This window comes from Pholis gunnellus (genome assembly GCF_910591455.1).
Source record: "Pholis gunnellus genome assembly, chromosome: 9".
Classification (NCBI taxonomy): domain Eukaryota; kingdom Metazoa; phylum Chordata; class Actinopteri; order Perciformes; family Pholidae; genus Pholis; species Pholis gunnellus.
The window spans coordinates 11,543,634-11,557,232 of record NC_136535.1 but is presented as its reverse complement, the minus strand read 5'-3'; the positions used below and the strand labels follow the sequence as shown (position 1 = coordinate 11,557,232).

At 42.9% G+C, this 13,599-nt stretch overlaps 1 protein-coding gene across 1 annotated transcript; it reads left to right on the top strand.

The window, feature by feature from the left end:
* Window positions 1–1,425: 1,425 nt before the first annotated feature.
* On the top strand, window positions 1,426–10,136 carry tsr1 (TSR1 ribosome maturation factor). The gene is made up of 15 exons (XM_079166004.1): window positions 1,426–1,559; window positions 2,689–2,792; window positions 2,878–3,106; window positions 3,393–3,527; window positions 3,671–4,125; window positions 4,537–4,681; window positions 5,245–5,432; window positions 7,557–7,783; window positions 7,911–8,070; window positions 8,165–8,275; window positions 8,414–8,546; window positions 8,999–9,115; window positions 9,270–9,410; window positions 9,522–9,596; window positions 9,692–10,136. The coding sequence occupies exons 1-15, from the start codon at window positions 1,433–1,435 to the stop codon at window positions 9,868–9,870; spliced, it is 2,526 nt and encodes an 841-aa protein (XP_079022130.1). The 5' UTR covers window positions 1,426–1,432; the 3' UTR covers window positions 9,871–10,136.
* The last annotated feature ends 3,463 nt before the right edge of the window (window positions 10,137–13,599 follow it).

Genomic DNA, 13,599 nt, shown 5'->3' with positions numbered 1-13,599 from the left:
TTGTGTCACCAGAGAAAGGGTCAACATAATAACATAATAAGCAATTGGTTCATAGACATATTGTTCAAGAAGATCCAGATTCCAGGGCATTTCAAAACTCTTTAGGTGGGTGGAACTTATCATACTTAAGGAATCCTTGATCAGCAGACAGAGAGTATGCAAGTTTTGTCTTCGGGCAGTGCATGATAGTCGGCTATTGTTTATTTTTTTCTCTTCATTTGGTTGGTTTCTGCATGATGTAACAGTGTACAGAAGAAACCCCTCTAGCCTCTCCTTCAAGTCCCCCCCCCCCCCCCCCCCCCCCTCTCTCTTTCTCTAACCACCACTATCTGCATGGTAACTCAGCCTGTACAATAACCTGCCTGTTCTAAAGCCAACAAATGGCAAAGTTCTACTCAAGTTGGCTCTTAGGCGTCTTTTTGATCTGCTTAAATGCGAGTGGAGGATGCTGCATTACTTTGACATGCTTCCTCTTCAAGAGGATGCCGATTGAAAGTTAGGATAAACAATCATGATCATCATGGTGTTGACGGTGACAGTTGAAATAAGTGAACGTAAAGCAGATGTGAGCAGTGCTGATGAGCGAATTAGACTTATTTGTTTCACTAAACTGGTGAAAGTTATGAAGTAATGATGGTGGTTGGTTAGACAAGGTGCTAGTTGACAGATGTAGCAGGCTTCCTTACAAAAAAAAAGCGGTTAAGAAGTGGTGTACGGCATGAAGGCAACCAAAGGGACCCAGTAACTTAAGAATGCTGCCATGGCAGGAACCTCTGAATGAAAAGGCAAAAGAGCTGCAAGCCCAGTTTTGACTGAGGTCATTGTATCAGAGGTTCCTTAATTGTTTTCTTCCATCACTGTTCTACTTCCAGCTCAAAAGTGAGTGTGTTTTGTTTAAAGAGAGCCTGGAAAGAAGTTAAATCACTGTAGAGTGACCGGAAAGAGGATTGAATACATACAAAGGGGGATACATCTTTTCAGTGGTAGGTTTGACCTCATACATCTATACAGTAGTAGTAGTAGTAGTAGTAGGCCTATTGTATTTGTGATCATGTTTATTTACATTTTTATAGATTGTATTGAGAAGAGAAACTTTTTGATTTGATTCTTCTCGACATCGTAACTTTTCTGTGAATGTAATCTTTAGCATACATATACTTTCTGTAATATATTGTAATTTAATGTAGCTCATATATAGAACATGTTAAGGTATCGTTTTACTTTGTTTAGATTTTATCCAGTAAATACATTAATATAATTGCAGTGTTAATTAATGCTAATTTCTGTCGGAAATGCATCCCACAAACCTGATGTTCACGTCATCGTGACCCAGGCTTTTGTTTTGAAAAGAAAACCTCTCCGGAGAGCCTGAGGACACGCCTCTGACATGACGCCAGCACGAGTGCGGAAGTGAATCGCCTGACTTTCACACATGGTGAAAATGGCTGCGAATGAGGAAAAACAACAGGGCCACCGAGCCGGCATTTATAAACAGAAAAATAAAGGCCACAAACATGGCAAGCACCGGACAAAAGGGGAAGTTGAGAGAGAAAACAAAGGTAAGACATGCTCCGTTATACAGTGTAACCGCTACGGCTAGCTTGTTGCTGTGGCCACGGCTCCGCAGACACACGTGTTTTCCACTGGATTTTGAATGGCATCAGTTCAGTAGAACATGTGTAAATGTAAATCGACTCTATACATGTCTGTGTAAGAAATTGCTGCATGCCGTTGGTAACGAGCTGCTGGTGTACATCCAACTCCAGGTGACCCATGACCTTTTTTAAAAGCACATGTGACCAATCAGGGCCACCAGATATCGCAGGACGGCAGTTGTCCTATTCTTTTAATCAACGAGGTGTTATACCTAATTTTATAATTAATTAAAATTGCAACATTGTAACGTTGTACTATGAATACAATGCAACCCACTACATTAGCACTGCTAAAAAAAATACAATTTAAGTGGTTGTATCATATGACACCATACACAATTCAGAATCTATTTCAAATGTATAGCTCAAAGGAATAGTTTTGTTTGTGTAACACACTGCAAATATGAAATATCCCTTCTCGTGTACAATTGTTATAGTTACTAGTTAAGAAAGTAATGTAATAACAAATTAAAAAAATCCATCAAGTTAATACTTTTATAAAACAACGTTATAAGAAAGCCTCACAAATTCAAGACACTCTATGTTGCAGAGCTGTTGCATTGGACTAAACAGAACCAAACGGGTGTTTTTGATATGTTGTCCATCTAGCTGCAAAGATATAATCGACATCAATCATAACTTTAATAGTCTACAGAGTTCAGCAGTTCAAATATTGAATCCTAAAACTACGAAACTCTAAATGTTCAACATAATGAGTTTGCAGTGATTGACACAAACGGAATGTATGCAAACCAACCCCTGTGTTTACTTGCGTGCATTAACGTGTTGCAGCAAGGTGGCGCTTAATGCCCGACGACAGGAGCTGGATGGCAATATAATGTCAGAGAAAGTCTTTTCAAAGCAGCAAGGTTTTGGTTTGTTTGCACATTTTTTTCATACAGTGCAATTACTATGAGGTTTGCTCAATATCCAAATCAGCTTTTGAAAAGTGTGCACCTACATGTCTATTTACGACTTGACTTTGAGTGTCCCACAACATAATGATAAATCCTTGTGTTGACCTGTCTCTCAGGGAGAGTGCCAGTGACGGCCCTTACCAAGAAGCAGAGGAAGGAGCACAAGAGGATGGACAGAAGGCACAAAGCCAACCAGATACGCAGGAATAAGAAAGACATGGTAATTTTTTTTTCTTCACATAAAGAATAGTCTTTGGATTCCTGATTGGTGCTGCAGAGTTTCCCTTTCTCTTGTCTTTTTTTAGGTCCTGACAGAGAAGCGACGTCTAGGCACCAGGGACGGTCCTCCGCATTTGGTCGCTGTGTTGTCACTCCATGCCGGAGTGGATGCTGGTGCGGTTACCAAACTGCTACGTGGGGAGGGCGCTGGGGGTGTCGTGCAGCAGGAGCGCTGCGTCAGTGGCGTCACTGACAGTTTTGGGCTGCTTCTGCCTCGTTTCAAGCAACGGTTCACCTTTCTCAGCCACAGCACGGGTAAGCATTGAGTGATGCCGAACAGTTCGAACAGCTTCGAAAAGACTCAACTGAAGTGGAATAGAGTTAAAATGCAGTTGATTCTTATATGAATATTATTGTGAACCGTTTTTCTATGTGTTCATTAGTCTTTTATAGAATATAAAACAAAAAATGCACTCACACCAATTTAAAACAAGTATTTATAGCTTGTTCCATGTTATAGGCCATTGCTGTACTATTTTGTCCTTGCTTTGGGCATCATGTTGTCCCATTCTTAAGCTTCTCTCATGGTTCCTTTGGACAGCTGACATACACTCCCTGCTGGATGTGGCAAAGATTGCAGATAGCCTTGTCTTTGTGCTGGACTCTGCTGAAGCTTGGGACAGCTATGGAGACTACTGTCTCTCCTGCCTCTTTGCCCAGGGCCTCCCCAGCCATGGTGGGTAGAAACCTTGAGCTTTTAGACTCCTCCATTCACATTGGGAAAGATTGTTGTTGCATCAGATTTATGCCTAATTTCAGATTGTTATGGTGTACATTTTCTAAGCCTTTGTCTCTCTGTTGCTAATTTCCCCCTTGTAGCACTGGTGTGTCAGGGTGTGTCCGATCTTCCCGTGAAGAAGAGGGTTGAGTCCAGGAGAGCTCTGTCAAAGATCACAGAGATCCGTTTCCCTGATGCCCGTCTCTTCCCTCTGGATTCGGAGCAGGATTCCACTCTGCTTCTCAGACACCTCGGCACTCAGAGACGGAGAAAGCTCGGCTTCCGCTCCAGACGATCCCATCTTTTGGCTCAGCATGTCGCTTTCACGCCCAACAGCCCCGCTGAGGGGACGGGTGGTGGACCCACCGGCCTGGGCACCCTCTGCGTCTCAGGGTACGTCCGTGGCCGCCCTCTACAAGTTGACAGACTGGTGCACATCAGCGGACACGGAGACTTTCAGCTCAGTCAGATTGATGCTCCAGCAGACCCTCTTCCCCTCATCTTAACAGCAGCCAGACCAGCAAAGTCCGGCAAGGCAGGAGATGTTGACATGCTGGTAGGTGAAGAGACTTGAAACAACCCAGTGAATAGGAAGTCAGAAAACTATTTTTTTTCAATGTCATATTTCTGTTGCATAATAATGGAGTGCACACATACTTACTATGCAGCACTGACAACATTTAAATCAGTCATGATATTGATTACTTGAGGATATACCAGTATCAGATTTTCAAATAGTTTCATGAATGAAAATAGTGGCAGACTGGAACAACTCAAGAATGCAAAACGCTCTGCTGTCCTTAAAAATAATAAGTAATGTAAATATCACACAATTAAAGTGATGGAACATGCAAAAAAACACTGGTATGGTCCTTGAATGGACTTTTAACAGTTTGTTTAGATTGTTTTGTGCATTTAGTTTAATCTTAACTTTCACATTTACCTCGGTCCTCTGTGTTTCCCACAGGATGGAGGTGAAGATGAGGCTCCAGTGAGGGTCCTCATGAAAGCCAACCCATCCTGCAGGGAGAGTCTGCAGGCCGAAGCCGAGGTGGACCCCATGGACGGAGAGCAGACGTGGCCGACGGAAAGCGAGCTTTTGGAAGCTGAAGGTGCAGAAGGAGAATGTACACATGATAGCATTTTGAGATGATAAACAATCTCTAAGATGAGGATTAGATGTTGTTCAGTGTATCGAGTTGGAGCAATCCTGTTGCACTGGGATCAACATCAAATCATAATTGTGAGAGACGTCACCCTGGCAGCCTTCAAGGGACCAGAAATAATCGTGAAAACATTTTGTACAACTGATACTTGTTTGCCACATATCCATTGATTACAGTTTTATTGTTTAAAATGATCCGACATCTTGGAGTCAGTTTAATAAATCAAAACAGATTTGAAAGATAAACACGAACAGGGAGTTACAGAAGAAAACTTACATGGCTGTCATGTTACCTTCAGTTAGCTGAAAGCAAAGTGAAACTGTACACTGCAATATTTTGGCTGCCTACTAGTACCGTACACAACTTAAGATCATTTCTGACAACCAGAAATGATTTGTGTGCTAAACTGCTTTTTTGTATTAAATGTGGTTAGTTTTCATATACAATCCCACCTGCCACAGTAAGACAGGTCTCTGAAGGCTTCTTTGATGTTTCTCTCTGCTGTGTAGAGGCCAGGAAGACCAAACGTGTGCTGAAGGTCCCTAAAGGGACATCAGACTATCAGGCCTCGTGGATTGTTGATGAAGACGAGGAGGAGACTGGAGAGATAGACGACGAAAGCAGTGAAGAGGATGATGATGATGATGACATGTTGGACGAGGCCATGGACGGAGAGGATGAGGACAATAACTCTCAGGTACTTATTTACTCTTTAATTATTGTGCATTTGAAGCCTTTATCACACACAGGGGAGAGTTGACTGGCAACAAAGGGCTCCAAAGGTCGGACTTGAATTGGGGATGTGAGGTTTCCGGTCGGTGTCTTAACCTCTGAGACATGAGTCGCCTATAGGTACACGCATAACAAGAAGCTTATGCCCCATTTTCGGCCATTTCTTTGGCATACTCTATATCTATAGTTTGAATATTTCAGAGGCAGTATGATTGTGCAGTGTCAGTGCTCAAATACATTTGAACAAAGTTGACAAGTTAAAACTTAGTGTTCAGTCTGGTGCGTCAACTACCTTCAAATGCATCAGTTAATCACACGGTTTCTGGAGATTAAACATACCGTACTCCTTTTGAACTGGTGGTGGGAATAATAAACGTATAAGAGTCTGTCCATTGTTGGTTAAAGACTCTGGTTAAGCTGTCCACATTTCTCTTTATCGAGCACGTCATATGAAATAACTGTTGGGTCTCTCTCCCGTGAGTGTGAATATCACACTCGAGTCGAGGGCGACGCTTATCAGAATACACATATTTGATTGGCCGAGTAGCATCATGTGAGATGGTTTACAACGCATATAATTGGTCGGTGTGTTTCCTGGCCCGCTGAACGAGTGCCGTAAAGGTTAGAAAAGTTGCGGCAGTTAAAATAGAAGCGCTACGTGAAAATTTAATTATTCTCAATTATCGGTTAGAAGTCCAGGGTCCAGATACAACGGCGTCTGGGTCCGTCTATTAGTGACCCCTGGTGTAGATCTTCTGGAGGATGATTAGGACAGTAATCTGTGTGTCGTAGCGATGTAGTCTGAGTGTCGGTGGTTCCGGGGCTGAAGCGGTGCATACGTGACCCACGGTCAGTGCACCACGTAACTGAGAGGCACTGTTTGTTTTCTCAGTGTCTGTCTCTGGCCTGTAGTGCCAGGCTGCTCACCACAACAATAGTGTTTGGAGCAGGGGTCCCGAGAGAAGCCTCCTGTCTTCCTGTCCTGTGAACAGAACGTCCTGTCTGGACGAAAGGAGGGGTCGACCATTTATTTATTTCCAGCTCTGCTTGAAAAGAAATCGGGAAAACTCTCCTTATCCAAAGGTTTCATTACGGTCTGTGATTGTTATTAGCATGCGTTTGATGTCACAGTTAACGCACATGGATACGTATTTAGGAGAGGGTAACAATAGGGGAATGGGTACTTCAAATGATAATGATTATTATTATTGCAGCAGGGATGTTGAAGAGGTTGTGAATCCGCCCCATGCTGAGTGCTTTCCCCTCATGTGTCTGGCTTTGCCTGTAATTTGCCAGTTGAGGGAGCACTTTAAAGCATGTCCTCTTTGATGATTCATTTCCTCATACACATATATTGCCAACGGAAGTTGAATTTCTAGATATTTTAAGAGTCAATGTCTGGAAACACTGTAGACACACTGGGAAGGCACACAATTTAAATATATGCAAACCAGGGGTTCCCATAGTTTGAATTCTGGCAACTCCTTATCACATTCACACATACCGACTAAAAACACTGTTCTTATTGTAGCTGGGTGAGCCGTGTTTATGTTTGGCTGCAATACAATTTCTATACTTAGAATCTCTTTGACTGCACTTGTTCCCAACATGTTCGTCTGGTCATTGTTTGTAAAGTATTACGGCTGCAGTTTAGGAAATGGGGAGGCAAAAAGCTGAGTTAGAACGAAGTTGTGTGTGAAAATAGGTTTGTAATAGAGGAGTGCAACAACAATAATGTTACTGACACAGAACATAAAGAGAATAGTAGAGAAACCTGTTCATCCATGGATGTTCAAAAGGATTGAACATTAAAATCTTTGAGGTAATGGCTCATAGTTTTAACAGGGGAAGTCTCTAGGTCATCTCTGAGATGTCTGCCTCCACCCCAAAACATGAGGTTATGACCATGCTCTCTTTTCTAAAAAACAACAACATTTAGTCAAGAGGCAGACAGGAAATGTATTGTTTCAGTCTAGTGTCATCCCTTTCAAACCAGCAGCTTTTTCAATTTTAGTAGTCGCCACATATCGGGGAACAGGGAAGCTATTTCATATATTAAAGCAATTTGTACTGTATGCTCTCTGCTCAGGAGCCAGGTTCAGGCTGTGCCTCAGAAGAAGAAGAAGAAGACGAGGAGGAAGAAGAAGAAGAGGAAGAGTTGTGCGCCACAGAGCGAACTGGAGCAGACCAACGCTACGATGAACACATTGATGTGGCTGCAGAAGAAGAAGGCCTGAAACGCTACCGCGAGGCTCGGGCCAATGACTTGTTTCCAGACGAGGTGGACACACCCCTCGACGTGGCGGCTAGAATCAGGTCCGTTCTGACCGATAGATATTTAAGTGTTGTGATTGTGAGTTCAGGTTCGAAGGGAAACTAATTCTGCGAGAGTTTTCTTTCTGCAGTTTGATCATTGCCGCTCTTCATTCCGTCCTCTGTCTAGGTTCCAGCGCTATAGAGGCCTAAAAAGTTTCCGCTCCTCGCCCTGGGACCCCATGGAGAACTTGCCGCTCAACTACTCGCGCATCTTCCAGTTCCAGAGCTTTGACCGCACTCGCCGCCGCATACTGGCCGAGGCCGCAGCTGAGGAAGAGGGAGCCATGGTAAAAAAATACTGGGGCTGTCTTCATTTGTAAATGCTTTTTAGTTGATCTTGGATTCGTGGCTTCACTCACTCTGCTGTCCCTTCTGTTTCAGGTTGGCTGGTATGTTACGCTGCACATCAACGATGTGCCTTTTTCTGTGATGGAGAGTGTCCAGTCCGGCAGGCCTCTGATGATGGTGTCTCTCATGCCCCATGAACAGAAGGTCTGATCCCCAGTTTTGACATCCGAAAGCCTCTCTGTCTGAATTTATAATTGTCCATTTAAAACAAAGTCACACTAGCAGTACAGTATTATTGTTATTGATTTTTCTGACCTCATCATTTTCCCCTTATGTGCACAGATGTCAGTGATGCACCTCTTGGTGAGGAGACACCCCAGCAATACAGAGCCGATCAAATCTAAAGAGGAGCTGGTGTTCCACTGTGGATTTCGGAGGTTCAGGGCATCGCCTATCTTCTCTCAGCACACTTCAGGTAGAACACCTGTTAATCCTATTTCAACCGTATTCTCTTCTTCATGGAACAATAGCTTTTTTTAAATCGCCGCAAGACATGCATTAGAAAAACTGAGAGCAATAAATGACTCTATTTACACAAAGTAAACTGACTGGGTTTCAACATTTGATTGTAATGATTTTCATTTTGATAGGACACCAAACCCCCAAGAAGCTATGGGATGGTGAACATGATTTTGGTGTAATAGAAATGTAGTGACGCCCAGCGTACAGTCACATAAAAGGCAGTGGCTTACTTGATCTTCTGGTTGTAGGACATTGTCCCAATGTAAAGCCAATTATTTGATGTTTGGTAGCATTCTAGATTTGCCGTCACTTCTAGTAAAATATATATATCAGCAAAATGATTGTCGAGGCAGGTGGTCTGAAACAGATTTATAGAGTAGTAAATGAATTATTGCTCTTCTCTAGCTGACAAGCATAAGATGGAGCGCTTCCTCAGGCCAGATGCCCCCACCGTGGTGTCGGTGTACGCTCCCATTACCTTCCCCCCTTCAGGAGTCCTGCTCTTCAAACAAAAGAACGACGGTGAGATGAAACGCTCTGTGTGTAATGAAAATAAGTAGATGTCATCCGCCTTCATTTTAAACTTTTGCCCATCCGTTCTGTTGTCTTGTTTTTATTTGATTGACTTGAGCTAACTCTGTACCGGTATTGTGTTCTTGTTACTGTGTCTCTCTAGGCATCCAGGACTTGGTGGCTACAGGCAGCCTGCTCAGTTGTGACCCTCAGCGTGTTACGCTGAAGAGGATAGTGGTGAGCGGACACCCGTTCAAAATTAACCGCCGCTCTGCGGTTGTCCGTTACATGTTCTTCAACCGGGGTAAGAGAATGTTCACATACTTTTTTTTTTTTTTTAAACTATGACAACAGAATATTACGTACGGTTTGACTTCTCTATGGTTTACTGTCCTTTTGTTTCTTTCTGTGACAGATGATATCATGTGGTTCAAGCCTGTGGAGCTGCGCACAAAGTGGGGTCGAAGAGGCCACATCAAGGAGGCGTTGGGTGAGGAAATTTAAATACAAAACTCTGTGTCAGCAGCGTCTTTAAGCAATGTCTGTTATCTGTATAATTCTGACTGCCGTGTTCTATCTCCTCAGGAACACATGGCCACATGAAGTGTGTATTTGACAATCAGATGCGCTCACAGGACTCCATCCTCATGAATTTGTACAAGAGAGTGTATCCTCGCTGGACATATGACCCCTATGTGCCCTTATCTTTACCCTGGGTCAAGAGAGAGGTCACTGTGGAGATGGACGACTTGGACATGGAGTAGTGGAGGGACTGCATGACGACGCGAGAAAGACACAGGACATGTATTAACATAAATACTGAACATCATTGTGATCACATGACCTTTTCAAAAAGTGTAATGTGTATTAAACGTAACTATTTTGATCCAAAATATCTCCTTGATAATTGTTGTTTATCTTGAGCCATCTTGTTGCACTTTGCTGTGAAGCCTCTAGCTTGCTGCTGAGTGTGTTTCAGCCACTAGATGGCAGTGATGAATAAGTATCCATAGAGCTACTTCACTACTTGGTTGAGCAACTCTCATCTTTGTTTAAAACGGGTCAAATATGATTGACAGACACTGAACAGATAGCTGTGTATGTGTTGAGTACTTTATGATTAAATAAATTGCTTGAGCAACTGGGTCAATAATAGTTTTGACATTAGTCATGTACCACGCTCATTGTAATGGAAACTCTTTGAAGTCGTGCAGATGTGGCTTAAGCTTACAGTCGCACTAAAATGCACTTACGGTGACGAAAAACATAAAGACAATGTTATCTGAGGGGTACTACTTTTTAATACAAATTATTAATACATGTTATTTCTGTGTTCTAAGACCGTCCAAAAATATTTGTAAAAAACAAACGACTCTAAATCTCAGTGCTAAAACTCTAATTTGTGACATCATCAGGTGTGAAGTGTGGAACTGCTCCAAAGACAATGAATTGTGAAAGATGTTAAAAAAATGACACCGAGCACCATGGGGAGTTTTCTTCACAACTTAAAGACTTTATAGTCAATGACATCCCACGCTTGAGACACTTCTCTGGCTTTCAGAGAGAGTAGTTCATGTTCACTGATATTGATTGAACTCTCCTATGCCATGGAAATAACATTGGAATTATTAATTTAGGTGGTTTTCCCCTTTCATCGTGGAAAAAGAACTCCCAAGTTGGACTTTCAAGCGAAAAATCCTTCATAATACTTCAATGCATGACTTATGGCCTTTTAAGATTTTGACAAATAGCAGCTGGCTCGTTCATTTATTTATATAATATTTTATCACAAACATGCCTCAGTGGACTTAATGAAAGAAAAAAAAACTAATTAATCACCAGTGTGCATGAATGTAATACAGTATGAAACAAATATTCAGCACAAAATACTTGACATCTTAACCCCTTTTTAGGCGGATGGATTCTGGCCGTCCTGCACAATATGAAACACAAGAAGAATGAGAATGTCATATCCTTATAATTGATGTAAGGTGAAAAACCTGTTCTCTAATGGAAATGAAGAAAATAGCTATAATTTAGCATTTATGACGCTTTGAATGACAGACATTTTTTATCTCGCATTGGAGCAAACCATACAAATCGCCAGGACCCATGAATGAAAAACAGCTATTACACACATCCAAATGCACACATAAGCACATTTATATACATCCTGAGCTGGAAACCGCGTCCTATGTGTGACGACTCAACACACACACAAATGGCGATGACGATAACCGCTAGCATTTGTGGAAAAGTGCTGATAGAGCCATACCAGAACTACATCGGTTTGACGGCAAGACAGGTTCTTTAACAACAATTATTGTACAAACACACTCATGATACACTTTCCTGTATACTGTGATTCATTGATAGAATTTACAAATGGTGTGCCAAATTCGTAGGAACATTTTAAATGTATTGTACTTTGCTTACTAACAGCAGTAAACACCCCTTTCCACACACACACACACACACACACACACACCCTGCTCTCTCTCACTGGCCCTGACCTGAAGCCTCCTTTTCAGCTCTCGTCAAAACACACGCACACACACACACAGACCATAACCTCTCTGTTGCTTTCAAACTGAAGCTGAAATGCTTTGTGTCCCTCCCTGCCCCATGCTTCCTTGCGTAGGAAAACACTGATTTATGAATTGCAGTATTTATCATAAAACTGAGCTCTTGCATGCTTGCAGCAACATGATTCATCCTTGGGCTGTGTTGGGACTGCACCACAGAGGCATGCCAATATGTCTGGGAAACCTGAAGGTGAAGACTTTGGGATGGAGAGGAGAACGTGATCCAAGAAACGGAGGGGAGCAAAAGTTCACCGTGTGCAAAAGTCGAAGAGAAAAGATAATACAATCGAGAAAGACTAATGTCTCTATTGCCCATGGGGGGGGGGGGGCAAGCTGAGAGCTCTGGACAGTTTTGTGGTAACACTCAATTTATTTCCTATTTTCCTATTTTTTTTTGTACATGTATTATGGCAAGGGCACAGTAACAGTGATAGTGATGTGTTGAACACATCTTGTTAAGGCCGAGGGGAGGGGTTGTTCTGCTGGCCGGCAGTTCATGGCAAGGGGAGGGGGAATTCAATACCCCCTTGATAGAGAATGCTCTTAAAGTAAAACATGTACAAAAGAGTTTCGATGCGCACACAAAATTTTTTCCCTGACACTATCAATTTGAAACAGATAAACAGTTAGCTGTTTGGGGACCAACTGCGACGTGGTAAGGCTGAATCCAGCCCATAAGTGAAGTGTGTGTTTGGCACAGGCCACCGTCAGAAGACATGAATGCTGGTGACTTAGCGCCGTTTGGATCAGGAATGTCTTGTGGTTCCCAGTTCACTGCCACCACACTGAGTTGGCTCCCACTGAAGATATAATGGGTGAGAGATTTTTCCGTTGGATGTGGATGAAGAAACGGAAGGAGCGAAAAGGGGGCAGTGAGGGAGAGAGAGATAAGGGAAGAGCCAGTTGATGTTCAGCATGAATAATCCCAGAAGTGGTGGGAGGAAGTCAGTCAAAGGAATGCAAAAAGGGGGATGCATAGAATTTGGAAATTAAAAGAAAAAGTTAGTGGGTGAGAGAGAGAGAGAGAGAGAGAGAGACAGAGTGAAATGGAGGAGTGTGAGAGTCGAAGGCGGTGTGGGCGAGGGAATAGGAGAGCGAGAGTGGCTGGCGTTTATGGATTGCAGATGTGGCGCTATGGGGTTTTGGCAGGGGCCATGCGCGCCTGAATCCTGCACCGGCTGGGTGGCACCGGGGTGAGAGGGAGGTCACTGCACCGCAGCACACAGCCCATAAAATACTGAGAGTAGTGGGGGAGAGGAGAGAGAGAGTAGGCCTCAAACACACACTAACCCAGGACTGCAGGGCAGCAAGGGTGAGCATGCACAGGCATACCCAAACACCCTATATAGGTTGAGTCAGGCTACCGATACAGCCATAGGCTAATGCATTATCTCATATTTAATAAGGAGGAACCCTCTTTGGACACCTCCCCCAACCTTGAAAAATCACACCATCTTCACTGTTCAAAGGACTTTTTCCACCTCTGTTTGCATAAATCCTCAATTTACTACCAGTGCCTTTGACAAGATTACAAAAGAGAAGAAAGCCGGCCACGCGTAAAGCAAAAAATGTAATCTAGTGTCTCTACTCTTTCCATTGTCATCATTCCACGTCTTCCTTGGGAAGTAACAGTGAATTGTGGAATAAAGTTACCAGAAATGCTCTTGGTCAAACGCACAGATTCTCTACATCCTCTGAGGAAATCTCTTTCTTTCCCATTTAATAGCCAGTACAACGACAGTGTTCTGATGCCGGAGGATGAACAATTCACTGCAGCAATTTGCAGTCAACTGCTCAGAGGCCAGAGAGTGTTTGATTGTTGACAGAGTTAAGAGCGTTGTTCACAATGTCTGCACACAAAGGGATTTGAAGAGCCAAACTTCTGCTTCGAATCAGATTTCTTACATT